The sequence below is a fragment of the Monodon monoceros genome, unplaced genomic scaffold (genome assembly GCF_005190385.1).
Source record: "Monodon monoceros isolate NGI ecotype Baffin Bay Population unplaced genomic scaffold, NGI_Narwhal_1 Super_Scaffold_2, whole genome shotgun sequence".
Taxonomy (NCBI): domain Eukaryota; kingdom Metazoa; phylum Chordata; class Mammalia; order Artiodactyla; family Monodontidae; genus Monodon; species Monodon monoceros.
This window is the reverse complement of record NW_021703776.1, coordinates 86,444,502-86,464,299: the sequence shown is the minus strand read 5'-3', so window position 1 is coordinate 86,464,299 and position 19,798 is coordinate 86,444,502. Positions and strand designations below refer to the sequence as shown.

The following is a 19,798-nucleotide window of genomic DNA, read 5'->3' as shown; positions in this document are numbered from 1 at the left end:
AAGCTGGTCATTCAAAATTAAACTCGTGGCAACTGCAGAGCCTATGCTTAAATGCTCCACAGTTATGAGCACTGAGGTATAAGCCAGGTCTATTATTTGGGGATGGGGCAGAAAAAGAATGGAGGATGGAGAAGGGGAGGGAGGGGAGGAGGGATGCAGCTGTAAGAGTATCACTAGTTAGATGGTAATCTTTCAAAAGCAGAAGCGTAGACTAGTCCTTAATCCCGTCCTTCAGGAAGCTTCAGGGGAAAAAAATAAAAGAGCTGTGTAGGATTCATTTGGTGATAGAAAAAATGATAATATAAACAAAAATAAGGCCCAAGGTGAAGAGAAAATAAAAGGCTTACAGATCCATCGGTAGTGATGAAGATATGAGATGTTCTGTCTGTTTAACTGAAGTCATGGGTGAATAAGGTCGCCCAGAGCTCCAATGAAATGGACAAGGGCAGGGTAGTTATCCTCACCCAGGAAAGACACAGACCTCAAAGAAATGAGGAAACTTCTCCTGTCTACTGTTGAGAGCTTCCACATGCCTTAATGACCTCCAGGACTTAGGACTTCTCACACAGCGATGTTATGGTGGAAGGTCAAGTCTGTGTATGTGTCCAGGGAAGGCCAACTGGCTGGGACACACCAGTGTGAAATGGTGTTTAGGGTCACAACAATTAGAAAGCACCAGTGATAACAAACAGAGGGAGTGGTCTCTGGACAGAACACACCAGCCCCCAACCCCCGGTAAGTGCTCAATTCACAAGCTTGCTGCATCACATCAGGTCTTTGGGAATTGTTCACCTTGAGTAAAATCTGATCGATAGAGCAGCACCTGAGAAACACAGATCTCAAGATCTTTTCGCGGTGCTCTTTCTTCCATTTTCTTAAAACGTCTATTTATTCAGTGTCATTGGAAATTTACAATATTTTCCCCAAGATCATAAAATAAAGCAGCATGTGAACAATGATGTATCGAATGGTTTAAGAAAAAAACCAACTCAATAAGAACACATCTCTCAGGAAAAACACAAATATAATTCTCTTTCTTAACACTATTTCCTAATATTTCTACCAGAGAACATACATTTCTTGTGCATTAAATATAAAGAGCAGTCTTACCATGTTTAGCATTTCATCAAAAACTTCTTGAGAGATAAAATGATAATCAACCCGATCCCCTTCTCCAAAGTAAGGCAGTCTTGTGGTGTGACAGGCCCTGAAAACAGAATGTAGATAACCTCGTCTCTTTCTATTAGTTTGAAATTCAAAATGGAAAAGGTTTTGGCGTAAAGTATGTTTTCAAAAATTAAAATTGACCCACAAAACATAAAGTAACATTATTCTGAAAACCCTGAGTTCTGGCAGTGCTAGACTACATTCACTTGCTATACTTCATAGGGATTATAAAAACTTTTGGATTATCGACACCAAATTTTCACTCATTGTTCTTTATCACCTTCTGAATCACCACCTCTGACATCGCATCATAATACTTTAAGAAGTATAACAGTATTTATTACCCATACACTTTCCACCCAAGTGCTTTCATGCTCTCTCTGATCTATGGGCTTTTTCTGTAACGCTTCCCTCCCCGTTCCTCTGCCAGGTTAGCCCACTTGTCTTCAGGACTCAATTTAAGGGTCACCCCCAAAAGGCCTTTCCTGACCACCTGTGGATGGGTTCTGCACCTCTTCTTTATCCACCCTGAGCCTCAGTGCCTGCCACCAACTCCTCCCAGCCCCTTATTCAGGACCCCATCTCCTCTGCTGCTTGAGGGCAGAGACCAGCTCATTCCTTATTCCTGCCACACTTATCAGTACTATGTACGAACCTCCCACGGGAAGCCATGATTCCAAAGCTGAATGGCATTCTCAGCTCAACCAAAGAGGCCTTTCCTGCCCACTACCTGAAATAGCATCCCTACCCCAGCCCACCACGCCCCCAATTACTCTCCATCACCCAAATTGCCTTCTCTTTTATCTGTTTTTTCCTATCTTCTCCAGCAGGACATACAAATCATGAGGAGAGGATTTTATCTTGTTGATCTTATCTGCCACTGCATTCCCAATGCCTGGCCCACAGTAGGCATTTACTAAATATTTGTGACATGAATGAATTAATCGAACATGTGAAGTGGATGGCAGCTGTGATGAGCTCCATTTTAAGATGACTATAAAAATGACTTGCCTGAGGCCACAGAGCAGGCCAGTATCGGTCCCAGAACTAGACTATGGGGCTCCCATCTAGACCAGGACTGTTGATTTCAGACCATGCTGACTTCCCAAAGTTAAGTTCTGGGAACGCAAACTGATTTGTAGATTACCCTATGGTTTTAAAACAGGAGATGCAAGTAGCTAGACACTATTTCATTGATTCCTCACAAAAAGACATGAGGTAGGTGCTACTGTTTTTATTTTATAGATGATGAAACTGAGGCACAGCCGTAAAGTAACGTGACTAAGTAACAACCACAGGATGACACCAAAGTCAAGTCCTTTTAGTATCACACTAAGAGGGTAAACTCACAACCTCAAAATCTTCTCCACTTCCAAGTCAAAGACAGACAAACTTTTCTAATTCATACCGCTGTTCCCCTTCCTTAAAATCAAGAATTAGCTATACTAATAAATTTAAAGGCCTTAACATTACATTTAAATTGTATACACAGGAAAGAGCACATTTTAAGAGAAGGCTGTCAAAACACCATGACGTTTGTTGTGCTGTTTGCATGCACTGGAATTTCTTTATATCCCTTGGCAGGGACATGAGACCTTCTGTCTACTGGTGTCCTTGACAGTCAGGACAGATAACTCGCTGACTTGGCATCCTGTACCACACACCCTTAGCATAGCCTATACACACTGCACTGAATTTGCATTTTCCAACAAAGGAATTGAGTAGCAGGGATTTTTTCAGAACTTCTAAAAGGAAGACAAAGCAAAGAAGCAATCTGAAGCTTCTAGGCAGGTAAACAAAGAGATGGCTTCACTGACATGGAGAAAGCTATGACAGAACCAGCATCCACTACGGAACTTTCTATTAAGAAGGACCTAAGATGACCTGCGGTTTTTTGAATCTGTCATCCAATTTTCACATATAGAAATGTTCGCTGTGTAGTATGCTGCCCAAATATGAATGTCTTGAAAAGGAAATACTTCACAGTGAAAGCAATGTTTCATTAAACTCAGAAAAACATGATGCCAGATTTTAGACGAAGAAATTTGCTTGGGCCACCACCTTCAACATCATTCCTCTCTCCTGTCTAAATATAATTTCAATGGTAATTTACATTTCCATGAGTTTATTATTTACTAGTTAAATCATGGTAAATTAATTAAATCATGGTTTGTAATGGGTGCCATACTCCCTGTTAGTTTCATTTAACAGACAAAAGAGCTGTGTTCGCGATTAACCCCAGAATACAACACTGGCACTAAAAGTCTAAGGGTGAGTCAGACATTCTTAAAGGCCAATTCACTGGCCAGCTGTCACTGAGGATCCTAACAAACCAAGTCCATGGAGAGGAGGAGATGATCAGGAGGGAAAGGAATCTGGAAGGCCAGGCCAAATAATGAAATATTACTAAACCCAGGAAAATGTAAGAGGAAGAAGAAACAATGCCTAAGAAGAGCTAGCAGGCAGCTGAGGAAGTAGAAATTTTTTTAGTGTGATTCAGAAGCATGAAGACTTAGAATCTCAACTCTGGACCAGATTGCTTCAAGAAATAACTTGTTACTGCACATATTTAGGCAGAGGCTTGGCTGTGAGCACATCCAAATTCAAGCACATTTATAGCATGCCATGTTGTTAGTAAGGGAACTCTTTCACTGGGTGTCCACAAAAGCCCAGGTATTCCTAGGGCATTTGGTAGGCAAATTAAATTGGTCCCAATGCCCAATGCAAACATATGTCAATAAATTGCTGGATACAATTTAAGAGATCACAAAAAGAGAAGATTCCAGCACATACTGTGTCTGAGTATCAAATTCCAGGAAGCCACTACTCTGTCCACTTTCCCATAACTGCATACCACTCTCTAATTCATGCCATTATCACCTGTCACTATATCCTAACCAGTCTCCTCATCTCCAGCCTTCCCTCTGAGCCCCCTCCCAAACTGCCCACAGGGGACACTTTCTAAAATGCAGCTGTGATCATGACACTCCCCTGCTTAGAGAACCCTTATGATCAGACTCCTGTCTATTTTTCTGGTCTTCTGCCATCTTCCTCCATGCTTCAAGCTTAGCCACACTACAGTGTACTTTCAGTTAATCAAATGTGCCAGGCTTCCCTGGTGGTGCAGTGGTTAAGAATCTGCCTGCCAATGCAGAGGACACGGGTTCGAGCCCTGGTCCGGGAAGATCCTACATGCCGCGGAGCAACTAAACCCGTGTGTCAAAACTACTGGGCCTGTGTGCCACAACTACTGAAGCTGGCGTGCCTAGAACCCATGCTCTGCAACAAGAGAAGCCACCACAATGAGAAGCCCATGCACCGCAACAAAAGAGTAGCCCCTGCTTGCCGCAACGAGAGAAAGCCTGTGTGCAGCAACAAAAACCCAACGCAGCCAAAAAACTCAAATGTGCCTGTTGTTCTTTCTGCCTGGATCTCAGGCACCTGTTCCCCCCTGCCTCAAATCTCACATCCCACTTATCTTTTATTTCTCCTGTCACAGAGGCTCTTTACTTCCCTCATCATAGCACCCATCAAACTGTCTTGTTAGCATTTACTTATCTAATCTCACAGTAGAGTGTAAGCTGCCAGGAGGGCAAGACTCATGTCTGCTTGTTTTACAGTTTTATCACTGGTAACAATGCACATGGATGGTGCTCAAGAAACACTGACTGAAGGAATGAATAAACCATTCTACGAGTCTGTCACACCTGTATAAAGAGACATTAGATTAGACGGCTCTTGGGGAGTTATAGCTCAGACCGTCTCATTCAGCTAAATAGCGGCCGGCTTTTATTTCACCATATTATAGTGCTAAAAATAAGATACAGCTCGTAGCCAACACCACGAAAAAGGTTACAAAAACAGAGATCGCTATAAAATAGAGATCTAAGGAAGAAGTACACAGCTTTACTTTCATGACTATTCAGATCACTTTCAAGGCCTTAAATCTGGAAGATGAACAGGCGTGCCGGTATTGCTTTCTGTTTCTCTCATTACCCAGCACTTTTCTAGGAAGCCACTGATTTGTATGGTACTGTTAAGACTGGAAATAAATGGAGAGACTCCGAAGGCAGTAAATGCCTATCTCTAGGCCACTTGTAACTAATACAAGTAAAGAAAGAACATCCAACCTATTTCTAAAACCAAGAACAAATGGTAAAATCAGATCCTTGGACAAGAGCACAATCCCTCAGCCACTCCAATATTTGTTATACCACCGAGCCATGTTTTTAATATTTATACATTGGGATATGCAACTTAGCATGTGAAAATTTCATTGAATGTCTTGGTCTTGGGTGAATGCAATTTAAAAAGGAAGACAAGGGCTTCCCTGGTGGTGCAGTGGTTAAGAGTCCGCCAGCCGATGCAGGGGAAGCAGGTTCGTGCCCCGGTCCGGGAAGATCCCATATGCAGCAGAGCGGCTGGGCCTGTGAGCCATGGCTGCTGAGCCTGTGCCTCCAGAGCCTGTGCTCCGCAATGGGAGAGGCCACAACAGTGAGAGGCCCGCATACCAAAAAAAAAAAAAGGAAGACAAAATGCTGGGAGAAAATGAGATAAATAGGAGGGGGAGAAAACATTCAAGTAAATGGCAGAGAAATGAGACTGTATTCAGCCCTTTTTTTTCCATTTAATTAAAAATCAATAAAATATATGATGGATAAAGAATAAAATAAAATAAAATTTAAACAACAGCAATCAACAGTCCCTCCCATCAGGAAACTTGCACAAGCCTCTTAGATAGCCTCATCCACCAGAGGGCATACAGCAGAAGCAAGAAGAACTATAATCCTGCAGCCTGTGGAACAAAAACCACATTCATACAAAGATAGACAAGATGAAAAGGCAGAGGACTAGGTACCAGATGAAGGAAAAAGATAAAACCCCAGAAAAACAATTAAATGAAGTGGAGATAGGCAATCTTCCAGAAAAAGAATTCAGAATAATGATAGTGAAGATGATCCAGGACCTCAGAAAAAGAATGGAGGCAAAGATCGAGAAGATGTAAGAAATGTTGAACAAAGGCCTAGAAGAATTAAAGAACAAACAAACAGAGATGAACAATACAATAAGTGAAATGAAAAATACACTAGAAGGAATCAATAGCAGAATAAATGAGGCAGAACAACAGATAAGTGACCTGAAAGACAGAATGGTGGAATTCACTGCTGTGGAACAGAATAAAGAAAAAAGAAGGAAAAGAAATGAAGACAGCCTAAGAGACCTCTGGGACAACATTAAACGCAACAACATTCACATTATAGGGGTCCCAGAAGGAGAAAAGAGAGAGAAAGGACCAGCGAAAATATTTGAAGAGATTATACTTAAAAACTTCCCTAACATGGGAAAGGAAATAGCCACACAAGTCCAGGAAGCACAGGGAGTCCCATACAGGATAAACCCAAGGAGAAATACACTGAGACATATGGTCAAACTGGCAAAATTTAAAGACAAAGAAAAAGGATTGAAAGCAGCAAGGGAAAAATGACAAATAATATACAAGGGAACTCCCATAAGGTTAACAGCTGATTTCTCAGCAGAAACTCTACAAGCCAGAAGGGAGTGGCATGATATACTTAAAGTGATGAAAGGGAAGAAACTACAACCAAGATTACTCTACCCAGCAAGGATCTCATTCAGATTCAACGGAGAAATCAAAAGCTTTACAGACAAGCAAAAGCTAAGAGAATTCAGCACCACCAAACCAGCTCTACAACAAATGCTAAAGGAACTTCTCTAAGTGGGAAACACAAGAGAAGAAAAGGACCTACAAAAACAAACCCAAAACAATGAAGAAAATGGTCATAGGAACATACATATCAATAATTACCTTAAACGTGAATGGATTAAATGTTCCAACCAAAAGACACAAGCTTGCTGAATGGATACAAAAACAAGACCCATATATATGCTGTCTACAAGAGACCCACTTCAGACCTAGGGACACATACAGACTGAAAGTGAGGGGATGGAAAAAGATATTCCATGCAAATGGAAATCAAAAGAAAGCTGGAGTAGCAATACTCACATCAGATAAAATAGACTTTAAAATAAAGAATGTTACAAGAGACAAGGAAGAACACTACGTAATGATCAAGGGATAAATCCAAAAGAAGATATAACAATTATAAATATATATGCACCCAACATAGGAGCACCTCAACATGTAAGGCAACTGCTAACAGCTCTAAAAGAGGAAATCGACAGTAAGACAATAATAATGGGGGACTTTAACACCTCACGTACACCAATGGACAGATGACCCAAAATGAAAATAAATAACAAAACAGAAGCTTTAAATGACACAGTAGACCAGATAGATTTGATTGATATTTATAGGACATTTCATCCAAAAACAGACTACACCTTCTTCTCAAGTGTGCACGTAACATTTTCCAGGATAGATCACATCTTGGGTCACAAATCAAGCCTCAGTAAATTTAAGAAAATTGAAATCATATCAGGCATCTTTTCTGACCACTATGCTATGAGATTAGAAATGAATTACAGGGAAAAAATGTAAAAAACACAAACACATGGAGGCTAAACCATACGTTACTCAATAACCAAGAGATCACTGAAGAAATCAAAGAGGAAATCAAAAACTACCTAGAGACAAATGACAATGAAAACATGACGATCCAAAACCTATGGGATGCAGCAAAAGCAGTTCTAAGAGGGGAATTTACAACAATAAAATTCTACTTCAGGAAACAAGAAAATTCGCGAATAAACAACTTAACCGTACACCTAAAGGAACTAGAGAAAGAAGAACAAACCAAACCCAAAGTTAGCAGGAGGAAAGAAATCACAAAGATCAGAGCAGAAATAAATGCAATAGAAACAAAGAAAACAATAGCAAAGATCAATAAAACTAAAAGCTGGTTCTTTGACAACATAAACAAAATTGATAAACCATTAGCCAGATTCATCAAGAAAAAGAGGGAGAGGACTCAAATCAATAAAATTAGAAATGAAAATAGAGAAGTTACAACAGACACCACAGAAAAATACAGCATCCTAACAGACTACTACAAGCAACTCTATGCCAATAAAATGGACAACCTGGAAGAAATGGACAAATTCTTAGAAAGGTAGAACCTCCCAAGACTGAACCAGGAAGAAACAGAAAATATGAACAGACCAATCACAAGTAATGAAATTCAAACTGTGATTAACAATCTTCCAACAAACAAAAGTCCAAGACCTGATGGCTTCACAGGTGAATTTTATCAAACATTTACAGAAGAGTTAACACCCATCCTTCTCAAACTCTTCCAAAAAATTGCGGAGGAAGGAACACTCCCAAACACATTCTATGAGTCCGCCATCACTGTGATACCAAAACCAGACAAAGATACTACAAAAAAAGAAAATTACAGACCAATATCACTGATGAATATAGATGCAAAAATCCTCAACAAAATACTAGCAAACAGAATCCAACAACACATTAAAAGGATCATACACCATGATCAAGTGGGATTTATCCCAGGGATGCAAGGATTCTTCAATATATGCAAATCAATCAATGTGATACACCATATTAACAAACTGAAGAATAAAAACCATATGATCATCTTGATAGATGTAGAAAAAGCTTTTGACAAAATTCAACACCATTTTATGATAAAAACTCTCAAGAAAGTGGGCATAGAGGGAACTTACCTCAACATAATAAAGGCCATATATGACAAACCCACAGCAAACATCATTCTCAATGGTGAAAAACTGAAAGCATTTCCTCTAAGATCAGGAACAAGAGAAGGATGTCCACCCTCACTACTATTATTCAACATAGTTTTGGAAGTTTTAGCCACAGCAATCAGAGAAGAGAAAGAAATAAAAGGAACACAAATTGGAAAAGAAGAAGTAAAACCGTCACTGTTTGCAGATGACATGATACTATACATAGAGAATCCTGAAGATGCCACCAGAAAACTACTTGAGCTAATCAATGAATTTGGTAAAGTTGCAGGATACAAAATTAATGCACAGAAATCTCTTGCATTCCTATACACCAATGATGAAAAACCTGAAAGAGAAATTAAGGAAACACTCCCATTTACCACTGTAACAAAAAGAATAAAATACCTAGGAATAAACCTACCTAGGGAGACAAAAGATCTGTATACAGAAAACTATAAGACACTGATGAAAGAAGTTAAAGATGATACAAACAGATGGAGAGATACACCATGTTCTTGGATTGGAAGAATCAATATTGTGAAATGACTGTACTGCCCAAAGCAATCTACAGATTCAATGCAATCCTTATCAAATTACCAATGGCATTTTTTACAGAACTAGAATAAAAATCTTAAAATTTGTATGGAGACACAAAAGACCCTGAATAGTCAAAGTAGTCCTCAGGGGAAAAAACAGAGCTGGAGGAATCAGACTCCCTGACTTCAGACTATACTACAAAGCTACAGTAATCAAGACAACATGGTTATGGCACAAAAACAGAAACATAGAGCAATGGAACAAGACAGAAAGCCCAGAAATAAAGCCACGCACCTATGGTCAACTAATCTATGACAAAGGAGGCAAGGATATACAATGGAGAAAAGACAGACTCTTCAATAAGTGGTGCTGGGAAAACTGGACAGCTACATGTAAAAGAATGAAATTAGAACACTCCCTAACACCATACACAAAAATAAACTCAAAATGGATTAGAGACCTAAATGTAAGATGGACACTATAAAACTCTTAGAGGACAACATAGGAAGAACACTCTTTGACATAAATCACAGCAAGATCGTTTTTGATCCACCTCCTAAAGTAATGGAAATAAAAAGAAAAATAAACAAATGGGACCTAATGAAACTTCAAAGCTTTTGCACAGCAAAGGAAACCATAAACAAGACGAAAAGGCAACCCTCAGAATGGGAGAAAATATTTGCAAATGAATCAATGGACAAAGGATTCATCTCCAAAATATATAAACAGCTCATGCACCTCAATATTAAAGAAACAAACAACCCATTCCAAAAACGGGCAGAAGACCTAGACATTTCTCCAAAGAAGACATACAGATGGCCAAGAAGCGCATGAAAAGCTGCTCAACATCACTAATTGTTAGAGAAATGCAAATCAAAACTACAATGAGGTGCCACCTCACACCAGTTAGAATGGGCATCATCAGAAAATCTACAAACAACAAATGCTGGAGAGGGTGTGGAGAAAAGGGAACTGTTGCACTGTTGATGGGAATGTAAATTGACACAGCCACTATGGAGAACAGTATGCAGGTTCCTTAAAGAACTAAAAGTAGAATTACCATATGATCCACCAATCCGACTACTGGGCATTTACCCTGAGAAAAACCATAATTCAAAAAAATTCATGTAGCAAAATGTTCATTGCAGCACTATTTACAATAGCCAGGTCATGGAAGCTACCTAAATGCCCATCGACAGATGAATGGATAAAGAAGATGTGGTACATATATACAATGGAATATTACTCAGCCATAAAAAGGAACGAAATTGGGTCATTTGTAGAGATGTGGATGGATCTAGAGACTGTCATACAGAGTGAAGTAAATCAGAAAGAGAAAAACAAATATCGTATATTAATGCATATATGTGGAACCTAGAAAAATGGTACAGATGAACCGGTTTGCAGGACAGAAATTGAGACACAGATGTAGAGAACAAGTGTACAGACACTAAGGGGGGAAAGCGGCAGGGGGACGGGGTGGTGGTGGTGTGATGAATTGGGAGATTGGGATTTTCATGTATACACTGATGTGTATAAAATGGATGACTAATAAGAACCTGCTGTATAAAAAAAATTAAATAAAATTAAATTCAAAAAATAAATAAAATAAACAAGAGCAATGACTTGCCCCAAGGATGTGCTTTGGTTTTATCATTTGTTTTAATTAGAAAGTTGCTGCATGTAATAGTAGTACTATCTGACTTTCTCAATGCTTGAAATTACTAGCTCCCTAATACCTTTTCTTATCCAGTGATATGCTCTCTGATCCTTGCTTTGGTGAATGATGTGCTATTGAACGAGCCCTGACCTCTGCCCCCATGAGGGTGCCCATGCATGTTTAGGCCAGGCTTCTGAGCCTGTGAGGGAGGTGGATGCATGAGTGTGGGGTATTTATGGGTGTCTTTCCTCTTGCTACTAATCCCATCCAGAGGAGAAAAACAGCAGTGGCAACAGTAACAGTATAGGAGCAGGAAGCTAATTTAGGATTATGTTTTGTCATCTTGTGCCGCCATACAAACTGCATATGATGCTAACTAAGGTCTGAGTCCCCTACCAGGTTATAAGTTTCATTAAGGCAAGGGCCTCACCGATCTTGTTCCCACTGTATCTTCAGGAACTATCACATGAGAAGAACTCAATAAATATTTATTGAAAGAATGGATGAACAAATGAATGAATCCCTTCATCTCTCCATGTATCCATCAGTGGAGGTTGGGAAAAACCACCTATGCTTCTTACCACAGTTATTTCCCACTGAATTTTGCATATAATACCATTAATTCATTCATCCATCCATTCACTCAATCACTTAGTCTTTCATTTAGCAAATATTTCTCATGCATTTATTAAGTTCCTGGCCTTCTGCTGAACAATGAGAACTCAGTGGTGAACAAAGCTGACATTGGTCCCCACCCTCATTGGGCTTACAGTCGAGCATGGGAAACAGGCATTAAATACATCATCCCAAGCTTGACGGATAGACATTCTAATAGGGGAAAAGCAGGATTTAATGAAAATGAACATTGAGGGGGCCTATCGAGGTGAGAATGTTGAGGCCGACTGGATCAGAATCCTGACGATGAGTTAATAAACACCTCTAAGAACACATCTGGCCCAGCGTGCCTCAGAGTGCATATCACAAACAAATATGAAGGATAGGCTATGAACCATTTGCAACAGAATTGGTGTCAGAGATGTGAAGGACTTCTAATCAGGGAAAGCTTTGGTTTATGTAAGTCTTTATGTAACCAAAGTCTTCAGCAAAGCTTTGGTTTGCTGAAAGGTTCCAGGTTTACACATTAGCACGATAGTCAGGATACACCTTTTTGCCCTAATTTGATCGTCCATTCATTGTGCTCCACTTATCTTTTGAAACAGGTTCAGTACCGCTGTATAAGCATAATGACACTCTGTACTTTTTAATTCTGATATTAAGTTTTAATTTATTTTGGTTGCTTCAGGGTGTTTAGAATATATTAATGAGTAAATTACTCTACAGTATTTGTATTCTGGATTTGTTCAAATGAGGAATGTAATTTTAGATCTCTAGATAACTAGACCTGTTTAAAATAGTATTTACATTGTTTGAACATGTGTAGCTTAAGGGAAGGAACCTGTATGCAACAGCATTAGAAAATAATTTGCATTTCTTTTTCTTGCTGTCCTATATATCTTTGCAGTCACATTCTCAGCTCACTGACAAACATCACTAATCCAACAGTAATGTCTTTGCCATACATAAAAAAATAAAAGAGGAAACCAGTTTAAAAGGTCACAGCAATAACGAAATCTGAGACCCAGACACCTTTAAAAAGTCTGTAAATCCAGCTGAAGCTTTTCTAGGATGGTTCTAGGCTTTTGGACATATTCTGCTATTTTAACTGAGTCATTAGGGAACCACACAGCAAAATATCTGCTCCAGAAAACTGAAAGTGTATTGAATGCTCACCTGAGGGAAAGGAAAAGGAAATCTTTTGCTGCCATTTCTCTTTCCTTCCTTCTGAAATATCCCTCAAAAGAGAAAGACCCGCGTGGAAATAAAGCAGCTGACGTGCTGGCAGCGTGGGCTCCAACACAGATTAGGAGAGGCTGTCACCGGTGCACAGACCCAGCCACCATCCATCACAACATTGTGATTCATGCTGTCACACCACATGGCAACAGGAGGAGCCCGTGTTCCAACACCATGATGCTTTATTACAACCACGTGTATTTCCAAACTTTGGGGCGTGATTTCGGCTGTCACTGAATTAAGTAAAACATTTGGAGGATTAAAGTAAAAAAAAAAAATACAGTGAATATCACAGTGTAATAACTGGCAAAGAAGCTCATAAGCCTTCTATGTACATTTTAATAGCCAACATTAGCAATATCCGACATTTTACAGCCTTACCAGCCAATAAAGAAACTTACCCGTATCTGAAGTAAGTGCTGAACTGTCTGCAGAGGCGGTGAGCGAGTTCTCGTTTACCACATGCTTGAGGACCAGCTAATACCAACATGGGATAAGGGGCATCCAGACTAGGAAGGGTGCTGCAACAGGGCAGAGCAGACATGCATATTAATGCATCCAGTGTGTAAAGTGTCCATGTCACAATCACAATTAATCCAGTAATCGAGCATTTACTATATGTAGACACTCTATGGAAGGATGGTCCTACTTTCCAGAAGCAAGTCGACTGCAAAATAGCAAAAAAATTTACCTTAACAAGATTTTTTAAAGGAAAAATATGGTAAGAGATATTAATTCTTGGTTGATAAAGTATTCCCCCCAGGAACTTCAAAATGAAAGAAATAAGACTGCCCTCTGAGAGGTAAACTTTAACATCCGTATCTAACCAATTAGAACACAGATGTGAAACTAATACAACATTGTAAAGCAATTATACTCCAATAAAAAAAAAGAATACTCATGTGCAAAGAAAACAGTAATCACTGAAATTTACCTGAGCAGTTACTACATGCCAGGTGCTATTCTAGGTGTCTTACATGCATTACCTCATTTAATTATCACAGGAAGCTGTGATAACACTTAACACATAAAGAAACTGAAGTACAGAGAGGTTAATTAACTTGCTCAAATTAACAACTAATAAGTAAGAGCTGATATATGAATCTCGGCATGGCTTCCGGTCTAAAAGACCAAAGGACTAATTTATATAAAATCTCTTGCAACATGCAAAGCTGAAGTGTTTGGGTTCCACTCAAGACACAAATTCTAGAAATATGGAATAAAATATTCTGAAGAAAATCATGGTTGAGGTACAGATTCTGTGAAGAATGGGGGCAGTGCAGCATAATTTTTCAATCTCTCTGAATACTCACAGGAAAACAGAAAAACTTGAGAACAAAAGCCCATGGAAAATGTGGATAACAAACCAGATGAAAAGCCACAAACCCGCCAAGACTTCTATGGCACTGGAAGCTGGGCAAGAGGAAGAAGGAGGAAGCAACGTGCAGCGTCTGAGAACAAGGGAACCCCAAAACAACGGGTATCCAGCAGAAAGCAGGCAGGTTGAAATTGCGATGTCCAAAAGCCTACACGTGAATGCTCATAAAAGCTGTATTTGTAGTAGCCAAAAACTGCAATCAGCCCAGATGTCCTTCGATGGTTGGTTAAACTAATTGTGGTGCATTCATACCAAGGAATACTACTCAGCAATACAAAGGAATGAACCATTGATATATTCAACAAAGGCTAAGTTTAAAAAAAAAAAGTCAACCCCAAAAGGTTATACATATACTCTATGATTCCATTTATATAGCCTTCTTGAAATGATAGCATTACAGAGAAGGGGAACAGATTATTGGTTGCCAAACGTTAGGGAAGATAAGCAGGAGGGAGGTGGCTGTAGCTATAAAAGGGAAGCAAAGGGATCCATGTGATAAAACTCCTGTATCTTGACTGGAGTCATGCTCATATGAATCTACACATGTGATAAAATCGCATAGAACTAAATGTACACAGGAGTACATGCAAAACTGGTGAAACTTGATAAGGCTGGTGGCTTGTATCAATGTCAGCTTCCTGGTTTTGATATTCTACTTTAGCTAAGCAAGATATTACCGCTGGAGGAAACTGGGTGAAAGATATCTAGAATTTCTCTGTATTATTTCTTACAACTGCCTGTGAATCTAAAATTACCTCGAAATAATTTTTTTAAGTAATTAAAGGAAAGAATTTTGAAAGAAAGTGACAAATATTGAGGATAGGCAAAGGAGACCTTCTTCCTGAAGAAGAAAACCAAAGCTAAGGAACAAATATTAAAGACTGTCATTCAAGAAAACCTTTCTGAAATTAAAAAAAATAACACTATACAACATACCTGAGAATATTAGCCTAGAACAACTGGGCTATAAATGTTGTAACAATAATATCAAGACATAGTCTAGTAAAATTACTGGGCTTAAAAAAAGCTGGGGGGATTATTCAGCTAGAAAAAGAGAACACATGATTTATAAGGGGAAGAAAATTAGATTGTCACCAGTTTTTTGACAGCAATGTTTTGCACCAAAAGAAAATGGAGAAACCCTTCTAATATTCTCAAGGGAAAAAGTGTGAGCCATGGACTTTACATATAGCAAAAATGACCTTCAAGTGTAAAGGGCAGAGAATATTATCAACATGCAAGATTTCAAGAGATCCTGATTCCACAGCTCTTCCTAAGGAATCTGCTAGAGAACAAGCTTCATACAACCAAAATGACTCAAGAGGTGGCATCAGTTGTAAGGGCTGGCAGTGAGCAATAAATATGCTGTTACCCAGAAAAGTAAGACTAAATGACAGCAAAGGAGAAAGTATAGTGTGTGATGGATGTATGTTCTGACAATATAAATACAGTACACTATTTTTAAAATGGAGTGATTGATGCATATATAAAATATATAGAGTAGGCAAATTCAGAGACAGAAAGTACACTGGAAATTACCAGGGACTGGGAGTAGCAGGAAATGGGGAGTTATTGCCTAATGTTTACAGAGCTTCAGCTCGGGCTGATGAAAAAGTTTTGGAAACAGATGGTGGTGATGGTTGCACAACATTGTGAATATAATTAATGCCACTGAACTGTACACTTTAAAGTGGCTAAAATGGTAAATTTTATGTGTTTTATATATATATATTTTTTTACCACAATAAAAAACAATGGGGGAATGGTTAATGGGAGGAACATAGGCAAAATATGTTTTTCATGTTTTCAGTAATTATTACTACTGGTATTCTGATACTGTTGTGGTGTAATATGGGACTTTAAAAAAAGAGCAATTATGGGATATTCTAATTCCATCTTCCTCTGTGTCTTTGGTGAGGGAGAAAAGGAGATACAGATGTAACAGAGATGAGATTAAGTAAAAGCTCAGCTACAGTCTTGTAATTGAATTGTACCAATATGAGTTCAGGAGGTGTTTTACCATCTATCTATAGATGGATTTATCTAGATACAGATTAGATAGATATAAAAGACTGAACAGATGTAATAGGTAGGTACAAATAGGCAAGATAGGTGGATGGATAGATAGAAAGAAAGAATAGATAGATGGATCAATGAATGTAGGGAAGGAAAGAAGGAGGGGAGGGGAGGGAGGGAAGGGAGGGAGGGAAGGAAATATATTCCTAGCTCTGTCCACTAAAAGACATGGAAACAATGATCAACCCAGTGTCATGTTTGTCTCTAGCACCCACATTATGATTGGGAAATACCATTTCTCACTGAAACAAACCAGGGCTTCTTGGAGAAATGGCCGATTCCAGAGTTTGGACAGGACTTGTACAAGATCAGCCCGGAGAACCTTGTCATAGGTGAGAGTAAGAAAGCTATCACTGACTACCAGGCCAGAGTCAAGGCTCTGCCGTGTCATTTCAATATTGGCTCCTCACCCCAATCCCGCCAGAAGAGGGGACAGTGATTCCCCAATATCACAGCCTAAAAGTCCCAAGACCAAGAGTCAGGGTTCCTCTCCTAGAGCCTGACTCCTGGGGCTGCCAGGGAGCTGCGTCCTGACCCAGAGTGGGAAGGGCATGGCACCCCTGCTCCTGCCTCCATGAGCTTTTCAGAGTGAGCCCTGCTCCATCCCAGAGCATCTGGGGCTGCTTGGCCATTTGCTCTTCTCTGCCTGACAGCCAGAAATGATCCAGAAATACGTGTTTATCAGACATTGCTGTAAATTTCTTTGATACATATTTTTATATAAATGTACCCTAAAGCATGAAACTAGCAATCTCATAAACTAGAAAAGAAATACAATGAGGACATAAATGCCCTTCTTTTAAATCAAATGTGCTTTTCCAGATGTATGCAAATAAATGATAAATCATTTTGCCTAGAGAGCTACCATAAATATATAAAACTGTCAACGTCTACATTATTAAATTACATGTAAAAAATCATGTCCTGGATGCAAAATAAAACATCTTCTCTCTGTGGGAAACCAACTGTGTGAAGTACAGGAGCAGACCACATGAAGAAGAGAAGCCATTTATAACCAAGAGATTTTACAAGTAATTTTAAAACGCCTTTGGGCATTGATAGAATTTCTGTATTATACTTATAGCGTAAATGGCCATCTGCTCCAACAGATTGTTTAAAAAGATATGGAGAAATCGTGGTAAATCTGTCTTCGAACTCAGAGGTGAGAGATTCTGTTCCTGTGTTCAACCAAGCTGGGTGACTTCTCCCTGCTAGGTTGCCTGGGGCTCAGGGCAATCACTGTAAAGACTGTTTCGGGTTTCCCTCAGGTGAGGAGGGCCTCCTTCTAGGGACTCTCTAACGTATAACCTGCGGTCTTGGGTGCTCTTTGGCAGGGGTATCTAGCATTCACGCACAGCTAAGGAGAAACTGACAATGGATAGAGATCGTCACAATTCTCTGTTAATGAGGCTAAGGTCTGTGGTTCTATCCGACAGCAGAAAAGTTGGCAAACTTTCTTTCTTTTTCATTTCACCATCCTATGTCACAGGCTAGCCACTATTCAAGGGTCCAGATGAAAGAGGGAAGTTGAATCTACTCATCGCCACACTTGGGAAAATGCCAACAAGTGAGCCCCATATTCAAACATGTGATGATAATATACTATATCTGAGACTACACAGCCTGTCAAATAAAGACCTGATCCCCTCCCTCAGAGAGGTGAGAAAGGAATGGGTCACAAAATAGAGGGCTAGGGAAATGATGAGGTTGTCCTATGCTGGCTACCCCATGTTCTACCCAAAGGGTCCCTAAGAAATACCTGTCAAAGATCCTCTGTGGCTGCATCAGGCTGTTGAAAACATGGGTCATGTGATCTTGGGCTGCGACCACTTCTGGGTGAGGGTTGTATTTGTTCACTGCCGCGACCTTTTCCAGAATTAGAAATGCAAAGGGAAAAGAAAAAAATTCGTTTTAAAAGGAAGACAAGCCTTAGAGTTTCTTTAATGAAATGTCCTAGACATGTGACCAGGAATCTGTGTTCTGTCTTCATGTCTACTCTAACTTTCCTAAAACCTAAAGAATAATAATTATTTTAAAGTATTGAGCTGGAGTCCCTTGGTCACCTATTTCTTTATACTCCCTGGTTTGAAAGGAAAAAAGGAAAAACAAAATCTAAACCTCTAAAGTCTAAGATGACCTTTAATATAGTAAACATTTCAACTTTTAGTATGAAAAGAAATAAAATTCATAGCTCTAGATTCCAGGTAGTTGTTACTGCAGAATTTTTCCTCATGCCATCATGCCAAGAACTATTCCTATGATCTCAAATTCTACTAAACCTCCCCCTCTTTTAGTGTAACTTTCTCTTTTCAAAGATATGGGCCTTTTCCCCACGATGGACAGTTCTCCATTCCCCGGCCTTGTCATCCCTCTAAATACACTATTCTTGTCTACCATACCTTTATCTAATGCGTGGTTTTAAATGTTATTCCCTTCGCACAACGTTAAAGGGAAAGAGAAATCTAATAAGTGCCTTTGAGTGAGAGAATGATAACAGACTTGCATCTGTAACTATTTTTTAACCAAGATTTCAGAAAGGCATTTATGAACTGGAATATCTGCCTCTTTGCATATTTATACCTGCTTTTTCATTCCCATCTCAAATTTGCATCCAGTGTAAGAAACCCCTCATTAGTGGAGATTTCAGCTGACACCAGTCATGACAGCATGACAAATTAGCTTCCACAGGTATGGAAGGGGCTGGCAGGTGCTAGCATTCAATGTCTGGTTACTCTCAACTTGTGTCCAGAAGAATCATTATCTTAAAGAGTAGCATAAAGGATTTAAAAATCAGAGTATTGATTTATTTGAGTCCTTTTTGATGATGTGTTAGAATTACATTATAATTCACTTCATTATTAAGTGAACTTTTCGAGTAACACAGATAGGATCACACACCCTCCAAATATGATAGCTATCATCCAAACTAACAGTCGGCTATACTGCTGCCAACCTATGTACACGGGGGCTGCTTCTGGTTCCCACAGCCAGTCTCCTCACTGTACCAAGAGCAGGGCTTTCACTGCATTTGTGTTGACGCTCAGCTCTGTGGAGGGTGAAACAGATAGATCCTAGGACAAGGAAACGCCCCCTAAATAATGAATGTACATACTGTTATGTAATCATTTATGGATTGTATTGGTCTTGCAGCAGGCAGTATGAGCTTTTGAGCCTATCAACTCATAAACACAGGAAATGATACGATTACATACCTTTTCTTCCACTCTTATCTTCTTCTGATCTAATTCTGTTAATCGAAGTAGCATAAAAATTACGAAGGAACAATAGTCAGATTTTTCCTGTTTTAAAATATCAAGAGGGTTATTCAGTTACCTTCCTTTTCCACTAGCAGTCTACTTTCACGAGCTTAGGGCTTTCACCTACTAACGCTGTCACACACACACACACACACACACACACACACACACACACACACACAC

General features: G+C 39.4%; 1 protein-coding gene across 2 annotated transcripts in view; it reads right to left on the bottom strand.

Annotated features, from left to right (window-relative positions):
- Positions 1-19,798, bottom strand: part of LRGUK (leucine rich repeats and guanylate kinase domain containing) — a 118,188-nt gene that overhangs the window by 47,762 nt on the left and 50,628 nt on the right. For both annotated transcript variants that reach the window (XM_029233839.1, XM_029233840.1), the window contains exons 9-12: positions 19,571-19,657; positions 18,118-18,224; positions 13,306-13,425; positions 1,111-1,207 (exon numbers count right to left, since the gene is read on the bottom strand). In XM_029233839.1, the coding sequence (XP_029089672.1) occupies positions 1,111-1,207; positions 13,306-13,425; positions 18,118-18,224; positions 19,571-19,657 (411 nt within the window). The remainder of the gene's footprint in view (positions 1-1,110; positions 1,208-13,305; positions 13,426-18,117; positions 18,225-19,570; positions 19,658-19,798) is intronic.